Source organism: Mytilus californianus, unplaced genomic scaffold, assembly GCF_021869535.1.
Source record: "Mytilus californianus isolate M0D057914Y unplaced genomic scaffold, xbMytCali1.0.p SCAF_1, whole genome shotgun sequence".
NCBI classification, from domain to species: domain Eukaryota; kingdom Metazoa; phylum Mollusca; class Bivalvia; order Mytilida; family Mytilidae; genus Mytilus; species Mytilus californianus.
In genome coordinates, this window is record NW_026262581.1 from 3,568,494 (window position 1) to 3,586,006 (window position 17,513).

Here is a 17,513-nt window from a genome sequence, read left to right on the forward strand (position 1 = left end):
CATAGACACAGCAAGATCGTATGCATATATTTTGTGTTGCAAAAACAATTTTACAGGAAAGATTGATTGAGAACTCGATTTTACAAAAAAGATATCCTAAATTTTCCAATTGTAAACTTGCCATTTTTTTATAAGAACATTCCAACAGTATTATCTCCATGTTGATTCAGCATTTAAAAGCTTGCGCCACGGGAGGAGGCGGGGGTGTCTCAAGATACAAATTTGGGTACAGACTTCCGGCTAGGGTTTAAACAAAACCCTCATTTATATATAGATTTATGTGAAAATCCCTACTCATTCATATATTGCAAAGGTAAATCACAACCTATTTATCATATATTTCTCACATATCATGACATCTTATTTAGACGTTAACCACATAGGATCATTCATATTTTAAGATAAAAAGATCAGAACACATTATCTACAGACTTCTTAACAGAAGATGAAAATTTATGACCCATCGACTTATAAATTCCTACCCATTGATATACTACCTACGTAAAATTGCACCCCATTGAAATATATATATGACATTCCAAAAAAAGTGACGAATACTAGCAGCACGTCTGTGTATACCTTTATATATGAAGAGACCCTCCCTCCAAACTCTAAAGGAGGAGCCAAATAGGTTTACATCAGTCCGTCCTACCGTCCGTAAGTTCTTTCTTCCGTTCCATGAAATGTTCGTTGTATTTTATCAAGAACTACATAACAGGGCTTCCTGAAATTTGGTACCATCCTTCATGTTATTTTCGTGTGATGAGTTTTCACATCCATCGCTTATCGAATCCTGATTACAGAATACTTATATAGATATAAGAAGATGTGGTATGAGTGCCAATGAGACAACTCTCCATCCAAGTCACAATTTGTAAAAGTAAACCATTATAGGTCAAAGTACGGCCTTCAACACGGAGCATTGGCTCACACCGAACAGCAAACTATAAAGGGCCCCAAAAATGACTAGTGTAAAACCATTCAAACAGGAAAACCAACGGTCTAATCTATATAAAAAACGAGAAACGAGAAACACTTATGAACCACATCAACAAACGACAACCACTGAACATCAGGTTCCTGATTTAGGACAGGTGCAAACAAATGCAGCGGGTTTAAACGTTTTAATAGGCGCCAACCTTCACCCTTCCTGAAACAATAGTGTAACATCACAACATAGAAAGACACACTATAAAATATCAATTGAAATGGCTTAACTCAATCAAAAGACATATTAACAAAAACAAGTGAACATGTATATACATGTATATCTTACACAGAATGACCAATGTATTACAAATTACAACGAAATTACAAATCAGAGGTTCTGAAATATGATATCAAGCGTCATGTGAGTATACTGCACAGTGTATTGCGTTCTCATAGCCATTGCTTACCAACTTCCTGCATGTTTTCCGATTACCTGATTACCTGTATATTCCTACACATAATGGCTTTGTGTGAAATTTCGTCGCATTTTCTCAGGAAATACAAATCAGAGCTTCCTGAAATTTGGTATCAAGCTTCATGTGAGCATGTTATGCCATTTGATGCGTTTTCACAACCATTGTTCATCCAATGTCTTTTTACAGAAACTACTTATATAGTGGTATCATTAAGTGATTATTAATTTATTTTTCTATTGTTTTTTTTTATGACAGTGTGTTTTCGTTTTTTTTTTCTAAACTAGCAGTTAAAGATATCTGTCATAGAAATAGGACAAAAAGGGTGTAAAGTGACGAGTTTTATTCAGTTATGATAAGAAATTCTGATTTAAGGTTAAAGTTGCTTGCAAACTAACAACCTACTTCTCCGACAAAAATAAACTTTCAAACAAAGACAAGGAACAACACGTGGAACAGTAAGGCTCCCTTTGTGCAGGCACACAAGTAATGGGGTCAAACCAGTTTTGTATACTCCTTGGCTTATTTCCTAAAAATGAAATACACAAGACAACAGAGAAACTATTAATAATGAAAACAATAGGTCCTGCAATTTATGCCGACCGAAAGGAATGGCCAATAATTTGGACTGCCAATGGGAAGTAAAAGATATATTGGATAAAAGACAGTAATCGTTTTTGCAACTGGCCACCTACAAACCCCTCATAGTTGTTGCAAGGGCTCTCTATCCAACACGAGGCGTTAAATATCACGTCACCTTCCGACAGGACGTGGTTGCGTATTTATACATCCGGCATAACAAAACGAACGCCAAACTTTTGCAGGGTTGTTACTTCTTGTCGGAAGAAGACCAAAGTGACCATATTCCTATACCACAGTCACCTTTGGGATAACCATCCATCGAGGAACGATTTTATTTGAATTATTTAGAATATCACACATGTACGTAATCGTTGCTGTTGAAAGATGCAAGAACATGTAATTTCAAGTAACAAAATATGAAAAATTATGCATCAAAACGCCTCCGCCGTTTGGTGAGGCGGAAAGCAATTACAACCAGAAGTGAATATTCTATATTAGCTAATGGGTCATCACAGTATGTGTGTATTAATGTTAGCAGAGAAACAACGACAGTTACTGTATTGCATCCGTATTAGGGATGATTTGTTCATATTATTTAATAAATGTGTTGAACTGATTTTTGCCGATTGATTAAGTTTAAATCCGTTTACTTTAATAACTATAATCATTCATGTTCTTTAACGATATTAGCCTAGAGAGATTATTTGAACCAATTTGATTAATAAACACGTTCATTAGTTTAATATTTGTCTTTGTAGTTACATACGTACCAATGAACGAAAATCCTATGAGACGCCTGTCTGTTCAACTGATTAGTTCGATAGGGCATGCGAAGTGGATTGCAAACCATGATAATATAATGCACTATACATGCCATTATAAAATCATTTTATTATTGCTTTTAAATCTATTACAAACTTGTTTGAAATGCTGATTTAAATTTTACCGTATTACAAACTCAGAACAATAATACAATGAAAACGACATGGTACAATGATTGTAGCCAAAGTATAATATCATGAAAACGGCATGGTACTTTGTTTTCTTATAGAAAATGAATACTAAAGCAAACGCCATGGTGCAATGTGTTTACATATAAAATATTGCAACGAAAACAACATGGTACTCTGTGTTTAGACAAACAATGATACAGTAAAAACGACACAGTATACTGTGTGTTTAGAAGTGTAACACGTAATACCAATCTCAATGCGCATGACTAAGTATTGCGCGCGAGATAAAACGTTTTGGAAGCGTAGACCAGACCTCTAAAGAGACAATGGATATTCAACATAATACTGTGTAAATACTTTCATTTATGAATTTCAGTTTTAGTTGATTTTCCAAATAATATGTCTTAACATTATTTTACGAACTTTTAAGTTTAAGCAATGCAAATAATACTGTGCACTAACCTCAAGACATAAAACACAACATATTGATATCTATGGATATATGTTTGTGCTGTATTTAGACCCCTCTACCAAGAAATTTCTTTTGCATGCAAACGTATAAAAATTGGGGTTTTTATCCAACGCAATCATAGGTTTGAACGTTGTTTTCAATTTAGACTTGTTCATATTTATTCGTTTGGGCTTGTATTATATTTTCCTTCGGGTTTATATGATCCGTTCTTTCTATTTCGACACTTCAAAATTCAAGAGATTATCCCAAATTGAGGTAAATTATATGGCCTTCCAAATACCGTTTCGATTCCTAACATCACTGAAGAGACATTAATTTCCGAAATCTGGATATGGTGTACAAATTTTTGCACTTCATGTTTGCGGTATACCATCTTTTCCGCAAGTTTATTGTTTTCTGTTTGGTATTAAATTATTAATTAAGATCCATTTTGTTACATCCGGTGATCAGTTTATTTGGCAATCGCCAATGGCAGTCAGCAGGGTTTAAGAACATCCGTTGTTCGACCTGTTAGTCAAATGCGTTTTGTTGAAATATACTTTTTCACTTTTTTGGCAGTCTTTTGGAAAATGTTGTTTGTGCTGTATTTAGACCCCTCTCAATCGCGCATAGTGTTTGATATTTAAAAGTGTATCTATGATTAGCATTTTACTTATCCAAAGATTTGAGAATTATCAAAGCTAGTTTTATTTCTTATTATTGAGTCATCATGTAATTATCCTGGATATTTGCTAAATTGACAGATAATGGTTTTGTTCATGTCTTTTTTTTTATATCACACGAATTTCGTAGTACAGATTTGACTACCGCTAGGGAACCCATCCCTGCGGAAACAGTCGGGTGGGTGTGAACAAACCCAACCCTGCTGAAAAATTGTCAACTTTTAGTCTATTTTCCTTCTTCAATTCGAGCTTGAGAGGTGAACATTGACAAAAGTGTGTTTCATTGTCATGTAATTATTAACGTGTAGTTTTATAGCAACGCATCCCTGTTGACTAGAAGTAAATGTGATTTCATTGTCTTGCTAGGGAAATATTAATTAGTGGCATGCCAGGTCAGCCGAATTGTCCGTTTTTACAGATTTCTGTCAAAAAGTGGCCTAGAGTTTACAGACCTGAATTTGTCTTGGCATATAATAACCTCCTTTTGTTTCTGAACTACCTACGGATGTATTTAGGATACTAGTAAATACCTACGACCGATACCATAATATTAGTTCCAAGTGGATGAAATATTCTGGAATATTATTTCCACTTGAAGATGTATTACAGTATTTGTTCCTTATGGTATAAAAGTAATAGAATATGTGTTCCAACAGGAACTGAAATAATAGCATTGATTATAACAAAGTTTTCAGAGGAACTTCTGTAAGGATGACAAAAATTATACGTTGAAAGTTCAGATGTAGAGTTTTTATAAGTATATTGCCATATGGGCTGTAAAGAAATGGCTGTTGGAATCACAACTTTAGGCGGGATTGGGAGCGAATGTGCTAATTAGACAGAAATATAATGTTCGACCTAGGTCTTGGAAAATTGTACATTCTCTTTACCGGTATTGTTTGCAAATTCCATACATGATATATTTGCTAATTATTTAATTATCATAGAAGAATCGTTTTACTGCATTATTAAAAAGACAAGCCCAGTTCTAAACTAATATATATTTAAAGTAAGAATACAGAGATCGAAATAAGCCGGGCGTCTTGAAGAATACATACTTTTAGTATCAATTTCAAGACAAAATTTGTAAAAGGATTAATTGGGAGAAAGTCAGGAAAAAAAAGATTTCCAAGAATTTTTTTAAGTCCAAGAGTCGTTGAGGTAGATCTGCGAAAAGTCAGATGACCAGAACGAAATCCAAACTCGATTTTTAAGTCAGCAATATACATTTATTTACATGCCAATATCTGCAGACACAATACAAAAAAATTCAGACAACTGTTTGATTTTAAAAAAAAGGATGGAAGGACGGGCATGTAACACGGTACATCCGGACACTATTGGTGCTGGAATAGAACATATTGATATCCATATTTGTCCTGGTTATTTAGATGTTTTTTTTGTTATTTTCCATTTTCTATACTTAATTTTCATTATTAAATGATAAATGTATAGCTTGATAACTTGCAGCTTGTGGCCCATGGATTTTTTTTTTCGAATTAGTTACATCTGATATTTGTATATTAAATAAATAATTTCTAAAATTTAATGAAAACATGTTTTAAAAGATTAAACTACTAATAACCTACATTACCGAACTCCGATTTAAATAAAGTCAATGTTTTAAACTGACAATGCAGCTTTGTGTATATCTTTAAATACAATTTGGTCAGCTTGTATATTATACTAGTCTAGATCCCTTGTCTCCAGTTAAGCTATAAAATTACATTGGGTCAGTTATATGAAATATCTTCAAACAAATTTTATTAATTTGCTAGGATTAGATGTATGCTAATTATGTCTTGCATATATACTACATTTGCTTTAGGCAATCATCAATTCGTAAAATCATTATTTTCAGTAAATCACGACAAAGCTTCTATAATACGCATCGCAAGAGCTTAACAGTTATAATACAGCAGAATCCCGTTATAAGAAGATATTGTATTTGATACAATATTCTAGTATTAACGAGCCTTTATTAACGGTTTTTATGTGTATATTATAATAATCAATTATCTGATGTAAGGTTTTATTGTGGATCTTATATAACAATAATTTATCAGTATATTAGATCAACAGTAAATGAACATCTATGGATGTTCTGTGAAATATATTTTGAAGTCCTACTTGATTACAGCTATTATAGATCTATGACAGCGAAATTTAAATGTCATTAATGTTTACATGCCAAGTTAAGTTCAGTGAAGTGGTAATATTGGAACAAATTCAGATAAATCGAGTGAAATTGACATGATTTTCTATTTGGAATATTGATATCGATATGGTAAGTTCATTTAATTTGTAAATGTTTATAAACGGTTCAAAATATTACGACCAACTTAAATTTCGTATGAATATTAGAAGATATTGTATAGTAAAAATTACACCTGCATGTATCTGATTGGATTTTTATTTTTCTCTAATAAATAATATAAAGAAAATTTTCCTGGATAGAAAATATCAAAATGATGAAAACAAAATGCAACTCTTATTTCTTTTAAAGATGTTTTTATCAAACCATCGCATAATTCGGTAGAAGTCACAGTGATCTCAACTTCTTTTAAATATGTCAAAAAATGAATACAACACTTTATAAACGTCATGCGTCCGAAGCGCTTTTATGGATTTACCTTTATCAGGACGCTCAAAGTCGAACAGAAATCGACGTAGAACATTATGACCAAAACGTACTACAAATAATAGCCAAATCCATCTAAGGTCAACTTAAGGTATAGTAACAATAATAGAGAATAGACAGAAACTTTGTTATGTGTTGTTCTATGAAAGTTTGCATTAAAAGAGATTAAGGGATATTCTTCGTTCCTTAGGTTTATGATTCCTCGATCTAAACAAATCAATGAGCAAATGACATCTTATGATTAAAACAATATTAAACTTTATATACATGTACTTATTACGTTTATTTTAATTTGAATTTTGTTTGTTATTAGTATTATGTAAAAACTGTTTAATTTACGTACGTTGGGACGTTTTATTGTGCATTTGCTTGTTTAAGTGCAATTTCATTTCATTTGGATAGAGTATTATGATTCCTTGCTATCTTTGGTATCTTTATTCATATCAGAATACGCTCTGGTGCTTTTTTTTATCGAAATCTATTCTTCCTTCATTATTGTAAATATGAGAACAAAACAGAAACTCAATGACATTGTTGTTGTAATTAAGAATACTGTCTGCATCCTGTAGAACAGAATACAACCTGTGTCTCATGACGTTAGAGAATCCAATTAGTATTGTTAACAAAACAATCTCTCACTCGAATATTTTGTTGACAAAGTGTAAATGTCCTATAGGTAAAGTACAAACGTCCTTAAAAGAGCGTGAATGTCCTTAAAATTGAAGCGGAAATGCCCATTAAAAAAGCGCAAACGTCCTACCAAAAAACACAAACGCTCCGCGCCGGATATCGCATAGACTCAATAAATGTTTTCTCTGGTCGGGGAAATAAACAAAGGTGCTCCTAACTGTTATTCCAGCGGCAAAACAGGCGCTACAATGACACACAACGGCACGATAAGTATGTTATTTCATCATGACGAGGAATTACTACTAGAGGGGTTTTAACGACCTTGACTACCCATGAGGGTCTTGCACGGTCGGTTACATGACGATGTTAATTAAAAGGATCGCACACATTCCGGCAAACATTCTGAAAGCATAAATATTGTTCAATCATTTAAAATACAAACATAAAAGTTAATGTATGAACTATTTGCCATATATTGAACAAGTTTCTATGTTCCGCTATTATATTATCTAAAATAATCCCTTTGTTTGGACCGAGCCATGATCTAAGCACGTAATATAACACTTTGTAAAAATAATCGGAGGGGTCGGTAGATGGCTTTTTTGCAAGACATTTTCCACATTACCAAAATGCATGCCGTCAATACTAGCGGCAGAAAATGTTTCCAAAATTTCTTATCGGTCCACCCACTAATTATTTAAAACTTGTATAACCTGAGACAAATGCTGGCTATCAAATGAAGATTCAAGTCGGGATAAAGTTATACAGTTTAATTAACTGTCCAACAGGAATATATAAGATGTTACAATGTTGATTGTGGTATTTACGATTAGAGTACCTTTCCAAAACTGAATATAAATTATTTTAAGAAGTATATAAAACCTTATAATAACGAAATACATGTAACTATGAATTTAGCAATTATTGTCCATTTTTAAGATAATCTGCTAAAACTGTCTTTGACACGTAGATACATAGTCCGTTATCGGATTTGTAGAAACCTACATTTTAATTCAAAAGACAATTATATGGGAAAATTTTAGCTTTACGAGTCAATTAAAAGGTATAATTATTTAAGTCCGAAAGATGAAAGTCCAAATAATTGACATGGTTTTCGTCCGGTCATACTTTACTGATAAATTGTATATACATTTAACTGATTCTCCTCCTGAATCTGCACGACAAAATTGACTGTTAACCATATAACAATCGATATTACAAATACAAATGAATATCCAAAATGTAAATAGAACTTTGACATCTTTAATGTCTACATTTTCGTTATATCTAAATGGCTAGAACACATAATAGTGATTTACTACTCCCTGTTAAATATGTTACATTGTATATACCTCCATCAATATTGTTTCGTGATAATTGATACTTTGTTCCGATATTGCAATATAATTTAAATAATTAATAAATCAATAAAGTCATTCATAACGTTTAACAAACTTGTAAATACGTTTCAATTATAGTATTATTTGTACGTTGCTATATAAACACATTTATTAAAAGGACACATGACCTAAAATTATCCTTATGATTATGCATGCCGATAATTTCGTAGTCAGCTATAGTAAATAGCTTGCTCTGAATGAGGTTATAATGACTTCAATTTCCTTCATCCAAAATATACCCCGTGAAAATATTCATCTGAACTCCAGTAAAGGCTCGGTTACTTTGTATCTCACATTGAAAAAAGGAGATTTTGAGTATACGTCAATGAGACAGCAACTCGACGATACAAAAAAAACAATAGACACCTAGAAGTCAACAAACGACCTTTGAAAACTAGCAGGTATCTATATGTTAGCGGCAATAAGTGAAATTAGGCATTAGCTTAAATCCTAGGCGATAAGTTAACGGCTAGGCAGTAAGTCTATTCCCTACATAATGTAAGGTATTACTCTTAAATCCTGAAAAATTTGTTCAGGGATTAACCTTCATGCCTAAAATGTAAATGAGAGTAAATAAAAAGACATTTATTCAAAGTTAAAATACATTTGGTACATAATATATAACATAATAAGAACTGAAGTTTTATATGTCAATTACATTAGTACCTGAAACAAAAACATTACTTAAATGAAAGATTTGTAAAGTTATTAGAACATTGTGCTAAAATTATTTGTTACCACAAGGTGGGGAGCTGTGGCACGGACTATTACACACAGTTTCACTTTTTTCTTGTAATTGCACCATAAGAAATTTATAGTTTGATTCGAAATCCATTCAATCAACCTGTCTGTCCTCTACTGTTTAACTCTTTGGATAAAATGGGTTCAACTACTACGCCTTTCCCTATGTGCTTTTTAGCTCGCCTGACCCGAAGGTTCTAGTGAGCTTTTCTCATCACTTGGAGTCCGTTTAATTTTACAAAAATCTTTTCCTCTAAAACTAATGGCCAAATCGGAACCAATTGTGGCCACAATCATCACTGTGGTATCATTGAGTCCACCGACCATTATGGCTGACCTGGCTAAAACCAGAGCAAAGCGTTAAAATGCAAGTTTGTCTATCATCCTGAAAAATAAAACAGATAGATAGAAACTTTAAAGAGCAAAACTGATGAGCAAGACTTTTTAGTCAAGATTGCCGAAATCGTCAGTCAGTTCTACATACCTATTTTTGCATTGTTAGGGAGCAACCATTTAACTTCAAGGGGGAGGGGGTTATGGTTTTTTGTCTGAGTCAGAATTTTTTTTCTCGTGCAAATCAATTTTTTTTTAGTCTTTCGACGCTATCAATCAAATTATTTATTTCACTTTAACACTTTAAGGTATGGGGAAAATCTGGATTCAGAATATTTTTTTTTATCATCTGCTAGACCACAATATTTTTTTTTCATCAAATTGGGGATCAGAATATTTTTTTAGGAAAAACCATAACCCCCCCTCCTTGAAGTTAAATGGTCGTTCCCTTAGGTTATACTTTGGCGAATAAAGAAAAATTGTAAATAACTTTGGTGCATTGAGAAAAATTGTAAACCGCAAAAATTATCATTCCATGTATGTTCCTTTTTAAAATTCCATACAGTTCCTCCACAAAAACATAAGTTTTGAAATTTCAATCATCATTCTACTTTACTTGAGTTATCAACCTATGAATGTATATCAATATTATGATTTAGAAATACTATCCATCAATAATATTTCACCGAATGTACACGTATTTGGAAGATAAAACAAAATTTTGAAAAAATCACTTATTGCCTGAAATGATGTTCGGCAATAAGTTTAAAAATCTTCATCAGATTTCAGGAAATAAGCTTAATGCCTGGAAATTTCAGGCAATAACTTAATGCCTAGGCGTTAGCTTATTCCCTAGGATTTAATCTTAATGCCTAATTTCACTTATTGCCGCTAACATATATATACAATATCACAAGCCTAAAATCTTAATTGTAAAAATAAGGATATGTGGTATGTAGTTTTGAATGAATCTAACAGAGATTATCAAATAACGGCCAACAAATATCGTTTTCTCTATTTTTTTGTACTATCATGTACCTGCAAATAAATGATACGGGAATGTCACCATATTCTATAAAGCATTAAAATACAGAAAGTCTAATTGTAATTGTATGATCAATTTTCTAAATTAATATGTAAATGAAAATGATTTGTAAACAAAGGGAGTGTTACTGTTAGAAAAAAACAAAAGTTGATGTTTACCGAGTTTAAAAAAAGCAACTTTAAATGAGTTTGATAAGAAAAATGTTAGTTACAGTTGAGTAGCATTAACATGAATGATTTTAAGTAGGAACCACATTGCATTTATTACTTCTCGTGAATGTCAATAAATTCATTCATCTCATTGTTTAAAGTTCTTACGAGATACCAGATAGTACAGCTACTTAAGTAATCATATTGAACTTAATTAGTTTGTTGGCCTCTTTGAAGTGCAGGGTAATGTAAACAAATGGCGAGTTAAGTGAAGATAGTGTGTCGGAAGGAATATTGAAAATTCAGAGATTCATTTTTATGAATAAATAAGATATGGCTATAATTCAATGAGACAAAATCCGAACGACACGAAATGTTGAACAAACTGTCTTCCATAGTATACAGGTATGGTTAGCAGGGACTATTATACTAACGTCAATATATTATGTCACAGGGTAGAGTTTGTGTTTATTATGGCGATTTTAAAAGAAAAATAGTGTTATACTATTAACTACTAGTGGGTGTTTAAAACGACCTTGGCTACCCATAATAGTCTCGCACGGTCGGTATACTCTTAACACAAATACTTCTGCAAAAAAGGACGACTGAAATGTTCACTTCTCTAGGTCACCGGTCGCCATCTTTAATAAGTTGATCGTATCGGTTTCTCATTTATGACATTTTAAATCTGTCAATGAGCCCATGGCGAGTGTGGCCATTTGTTAATCTTAATTATGATTGATTTGCACGCCACTGATGAGTTTTATAAAGATGATAAACTTAATTATAAATATAAGCCTGGAATCTTTGATGAGTTACTACAACCCCTTGGTCTATGATACTGCTGATGTCCCGAAAGACCACCATATCAGCAGTCCGCTCCATGAAATATCATTGATACAGTAATTTCCCGAGGGTATCACAAGCATCGTTTTATCCCTGTAACAACTATTTGAAGTATCCGTAGGAGGCCTGTTACATGCCAACTATTCTGTCCTATCAACAACAAAAAACTTTTTCTACTGGCAGTCTAATTATTCATTTATAGAAAATCTTATAGAAAATAATAATGAAAAAGTTCAAAAAGAAATTAAAGGCGAATTATAATAGAGAGAGGTCATATAATTATCATTTCCAAAAAAGTCAAAATTTTTAACATTGATTTCATTCTTAATTCTTAATCTGACCAGTGGTATTTTTATCATTTTTACAGCGGATGGCCGTGAGGGCATTCCGGTGTACTTCTATCGCCTAGATTTCCATTACGTAACATTCGTTTTGGGTTTTTAACCGATCTATAAACATGATGAATACGTAGACATCATCAAGTGCAAACTAACATTCCTTATCGCTTGTTATAAATTCATTTCTTCACTGAATACTCATCAAATACTTTTTATAGAAGATAAATTAACAATATTAAAATGTTTTGTTGTATGTATATACATATAAGTAAAAAATCATTAATATCTATACACACGCACGCGGAAGAATATCTCAAAAACGTTTGCAATCTCAATGAATGATAACTCTGCATGGATGATTAAACATTTTTTGCGGGAAAATACGAATGCCTACTCAAATCCATTCTATTAGAAAAATCGAATTATTACAGAAGAGCGTCCACCATGCACTTGCACTGCACTATATTTAATATAGTAGAATAGAATGATATAAAAATGCATGAAAATTATATATACATATAACTGTAATATACAAGTATTAATATAATATATAACAATAAACCAGAGAATACTGATTTGTATCACTACAATATAATAGTCATTACGGTGAGGTTGAATTCCCTGTCATTAATTTATCATCCACGCACGAACTTGTCCCAGAAAAAAAATATATCTATACATTAACCTCACTTTCAGGTATAGAGATGAGATTTTTTTTCTGCGACAAGTGCTTGTCGGACCATCCAGAAGAACTTGCGGTCATCCGATGTTCAGTACTTTTATTAGTACTTTGATTATTTTTTTATGTAACAAAATTGTAAATCTATCTTATATCACATGTATAATTGATGCCCGAGAACAGTACAAGAGGCAGACAAAAAACAAAACTGCTAATAAATGTTTTCATAGATAAATAGGTAATATACAGTAATCTTGTGAATATTTTTGAACCATTTATTCACAAAATAATTTTCCTTGTCAGACTTAATTATAAAAGGTCTTTACTCGACCTTTTAAATTAAACTTTTAACTACAGCGAATCTATTTAAAAATTGTGTGCGCGTTTGAACTTTATCTAAAAACTAGCATAGAAGCAAACCGTCTTAAATAACCATGCAGTCTTTTGATGGCAATTGACCATCGAATCAAAGTCGAGTTAAAGCAGATCGGGTAAACTCAACCTCGTAGTACAAACTAATGAAACAGACGTCAGTATGCACAACGCAAGTGTAATGACTCTTCTTCATCTGATACTCTAGAAAAGAAAATAGACTATAATTATGTACCAATAAATCATTTCTTTTGCACGTCCAGTTTTAACAAAGAAATTAATGTAAAGAAAGACTTAAAAGAACTACAGAACAGACTTAATATATTCAAGCCAATACTCACTAGATGATTTTGACAAACTAAAATTTGAATGTCGGTTGTTTTGCGGTGTGCATGTTTGTAAGTTTGTCAGTAAATGCAAACACGTCATTATCCTTCTTTATGTTGAATACAGGACATTAAACTTATTTTTTTAATAATTTTCGATATCTTAATTTTTCTTGTGATGACTTTGTAGTCACTTCATCTGGCTGTGTTTCTTAAATAAACTAGTAAACTATAGTAATCTTGTGAATACTTTTTGAAACATTGCTTTCACAAAATAAAATCTCTCATGTTATACTTAATTTAAACTGGCTTTTATTCGACCTCTTAGTTCAAACTGTTTACCACTACGATTTTCGTAAAATATCATGTGCGTGTTTGAACTATGTTAGAATAGAAGCAAAGCGTCTTAATTAATCATGCAGTCTTTTGAAGCCAATTGCCTATTGAATCAAATCGAGCGAGTCTGTCTGAGCTGATTGGAGAAATCACAGCCTTGTACAAGACAAGACAAGACAAGACAAGACAAGACAATATTTCATTTAAGTTTCACCTCTTACAAAACATTTACATAATATTACAACTTCACATATAAAACAAGAACCACTCTAAAAAGAGTTATGAGAGACTATAAAAATTATATATAAATTCACATATATATACACACATAAAATATAAAACATAAAACATAATAAAAATATACATTTTAAGAATATAATAAACATTTTCTTTTCAATAAAATATCATAGCAGATTTTGGTAGTATAAAAGTAAACATTTTCATCACTAAATAAAGATACAATCGTCATCTGACATACTATTAAAATCATGACAAAAAGAATTATTACAGCACGAAAATCTGCATATAGTGGACATTTCAAAATTACATGTTTCACATCTTCAATTGTATTATCGTTACAAGTAAAACATATTCTATCATTAATAGGTAAGTTCTGATACTGGCCCGTTTCAATTTTTAGGGTCGCTACACCACAGCGAAAATTTGCAAAAGCACTTCTATATTTCCCTGCAATATTTTTACAAATATAATTTTCTACCTTAAATTCTGTTTTAAACAATTTATAAATACGTAGTTTGGCATATTCATTCGAAACCAACTTACTATGCCATCCAGTTTTATATAAACCAATAGCTAAGCATTCTATATCCTTAATTACATTTTTAGTTAACTATATATCACAATTACAATATTGTTCAAGATCATACCCTTTAAACTTAGTCATTACTCTAAAGCACCAATTTTTAACTGGTTTATTTCTATACTTATACGACCACATAAATACTCGTTTGTTCAATCTATCATTGTCCATTTTTACAAGATCTGGACCATAATCTAAAAACAGCTGTCCATTGCTTTACATTGCATGGAATCCAGCCCATATCACCATACAGAGATAAGTTTGGTGTATATTTTCCTACACCGATAAAAAATCTCATCGCTCTGTTTTAACTGCATTTATGTAAGATAATTCTCTTGTTCCCCAAATTGCAGCACCATAATCGATGACTGACCATACAATGTGTCAAAAAGCTTTGTATAAGTAGAGTAACAAACGAGTATATAAACGAATGAAACATACATGTACCTCATTATGCACAAGACGAGTTAATTGAATATTCATCTGATACGCTAGAACAGAAAATAGACTAAACGGCTTGGTCAAGCTTCATTACACTTAACATTGATTACGAATCAATCAATCAATTTACAACATATTTGTTGAATTTGGAGGTAGACTTTTTCAACATAATGTCGGCATTCCTATGGGAACGAGCTATGCGCCTCTCCTTGCCGACCTCTTCTTATTTTCATATAAAACGGAGTTCCTTCAGTTACTTCTCAAAATCAAGAAGATCAAAGAAGCCAGATCATTTAATTTCACATTCGTATATATCGATGATGCTCTTTCCATTAACAATCAAAACTTTTCTGGTTTTGTTCTATTGACATATCCTCCAGAACTAGGAATTAAAGAAACAACAGATATGGCTTCCTCTGCCTCATCTTAAGACTTTTTCTTCGAAATTGATATGAGCGATCATCTCAGTACTAGAATCTATGAAATACGAGACGATTTTAATCTTAAAATTATAAATTTCCATTACCTTAGCAGCAATATATCAACTTCATCTGCATATAGGGGATATTTCTAAACTCATTCGGTATTCAAGAGCTTGCAGCTGCTACTCAGACTTTATAAGTCACCAGTGTCCGAGCAGAAAGTTGATGAACCAAGGTTATGTCAAAGAATGACTCGTCCTTTTTATAAAAAAAAGTTCATCGGAAGATACCAAGACCGTGTTGATAAATATTCCGTATCAACTTCACAAATAATACATGATGATCTTGAAGTATAGATTCTAGGTATTGACGTTGTTTATCATCTTAATTGCGTGTTATAGTGTTCTTTTTATTCGTCTTTGTATATTTTTAGCCTTTACTGTTTAGTCATTTTTCGGTAATATTTTTTTGCGTGGCTCGGTATTTATACATCCCACCATTGTGTATTTTGCTTATGTGCTTTGTCAATAGAGTTTCTATATGCCAATTTGTTTTTCTTTGTTGACATGGTTGTTTCTTTTTATGGTGATTAAGATTATAACACAATGAAATGTTGACTGCTGTACCCCAATTTTTGACGTTTTCGCCTATAATGTCTGTTTGTTTTGCTCACACATTGTGGTCAATATAATGGAATTATATGCGACTGTCATACAAGTGAAAGGTTTAGCTAACTATAAAATAGGTTTAATCCACCATTTTAGGAAATGCCTGTACCAAGTCAGGAATATGATAGTTGTTTTCCATTCGTTTGATGTGTTTGGGCTTTTGATTTTGCCATTTGATAATGGACTTTCCGTTTTGAATTTTCTTTAGAATTCGGTATTTTTGTAATTTTACTTTTTTCTTTTGCACGGATAGTTTTAACAAAGCAGTATCAATTAAAATAATGTAAACAAAAGGTTTCAAAGGTCTACAGAGATAAAATATTCAAGTCAATAATCACTAAATGGCTTTGGTAGACTAAAATCGTCCAGTTTTGTCGGTTATTTTACAGTGCGCATGTTTGTTAGTTTGTGATTAAATGTATAACAGTCTTTATCCTTTTTAATGTTGAATAGGCCATTAACTGTTTTTATAATTTTCGATTTTTTTTTCTTGTAATGTAGTCATTTCATCTAGTTGCGCCTTTTGACGTTAAATGCTTGCAAAATTCAGATGAAAACTTTGACATGATGATACAAACGAAAAGACTTCATCTAAATCAGTCTTGTACATTATTCTTGTATATTTTGACAGTCAGTAGTCTAGTAACATGAAGGATTAAAAGTTAGCCGAACGCCCTTCAACAATTACCAGCCTTTTACTTATCATAGAAGTATTATATAACACTCTAAGTGAGATTTTTTTCAAACAAAGCAAGATGATATCCTATCTTTTCATTTTATATAATAAATATGATTTTATTATTAAAATTGCTAGAACATAGTCCATGAAATAGATAGAAGATTTTATGTATAACAAACTATTAACTAACGCGCGGCATTTTCAGTTTACTAAATTACATGTTGACGATAATTTAATTTTGATAGTTTATTTTAGACGATAACTGTGTAACACAATACTAATAACAAATATTGATGATAGTGTACACAACACCAGAATAAACTGTGAAGACAAACAGTTTTGGGAGCCAACTCAATACAACATTGAAGCGAGTCAAAATCAAAATATGATAATTACTATACTGACATCAAGATCCAAAATCTAAACAGAATCTATATTTGATGCACTAAAAATACACCACTTCAATAACAATTATGTTGCCCTAGAAGATAGGCCATTTCAATAACAATTATGTTGCCTTAGAAGATAGGCCATTTCAATAACAATTATGTTGCCTTAGAAGATAGGTCATTTCA

General features: G+C 31.9%; 1 protein-coding gene across 3 annotated transcripts in view; it reads left to right on the plus strand.

Moving 5' to 3' along the window:
* The first annotated feature begins 6,162 nt into the window (after nt 1-6,162).
* The window catches only part of LOC127735183 (guanylate cyclase soluble subunit beta-2-like), a 109,997-nt gene continuing 98,646 nt past the window's right edge, over nt 6,163-17,513 (plus strand). For 2 of the 3 annotated variants that reach the window (XM_052245390.1, XM_052245327.1), the window contains exon 1: nt 6,164-6,359. In XM_052245390.1, the coding sequence (XP_052101350.1) occupies nt 6,357-6,359 (3 nt within the window). In that variant the 5' untranslated portion in view covers nt 6,164-6,356. Of the gene's footprint in view, nt 6,360-17,513 lie in introns of all 3 variants that reach the window. The other variant, XM_052245466.1, reaches the window with a different exon arrangement.